At 50.7% G+C, this 337-nt stretch overlaps 1 protein-coding gene across 1 annotated transcript in view; it reads left to right on the top strand.

Annotated features, from left to right (window-relative positions):
• Positions 1–234: 234 nt before the first annotated feature.
• Positions 235–337, top strand: part of c1ql2 (complement component 1, q subcomponent-like 2) — a gene marked incomplete at its 3' end in the record, with an annotated part of 1645 nt that continues 1542 nt past the window's right edge. The window contains exon 1 of the mRNA XM_083777112.1: positions 235–337. This exon is cut by the window's right edge and continues 500 nt beyond it. Coding sequence (XP_083633238.1) covers positions 238–337 — 100 coding nt within the window. The 5' untranslated portion in view covers positions 235–237.

The raw sequence follows: 337 nt of genomic DNA, 5'->3' as shown, positions 1-337 counted from the left end.
TACTAAACTAACCTATTTCTCTATATATTGCTTTCCCTCCCCCTCTCTCTAATCCTGGAATTGTGACTATAGGCTTTACCTTTTTTGTCCACTCTGACTCGGCTCTTTGCATTCCGTTGGGTTTGTGTGCGCTGACAAGCTTCCATCATTACTTCCCAAAGCAAAACGGACTTTTTAGCGCTTGCCTCTCGGACTCTCCAGAGGAAGAGGATCGTCGCCTCCGTAGTTGGCGTCGTCATGGTCCTGGCTCTAATCATCGCCATCCCCTTGCTGGTCCAAACGTCGAGGACCGACGCGCACTACGAGATGATGGGCACGTGCCGAATGATCTGCGACC

Source organism: Protomyctophum parallelum, assembly GCF_964188405.1.
Source record: "Protomyctophum parallelum genome assembly, chromosome: 11".
Classification (NCBI taxonomy): Eukaryota; Metazoa; Chordata; class Actinopteri; order Myctophiformes; family Myctophidae; genus Protomyctophum; species Protomyctophum parallelum.
Note: the sequence above shows the minus strand (reverse complement) of the source record. Positions and strands in the feature narration are given on the sequence as shown.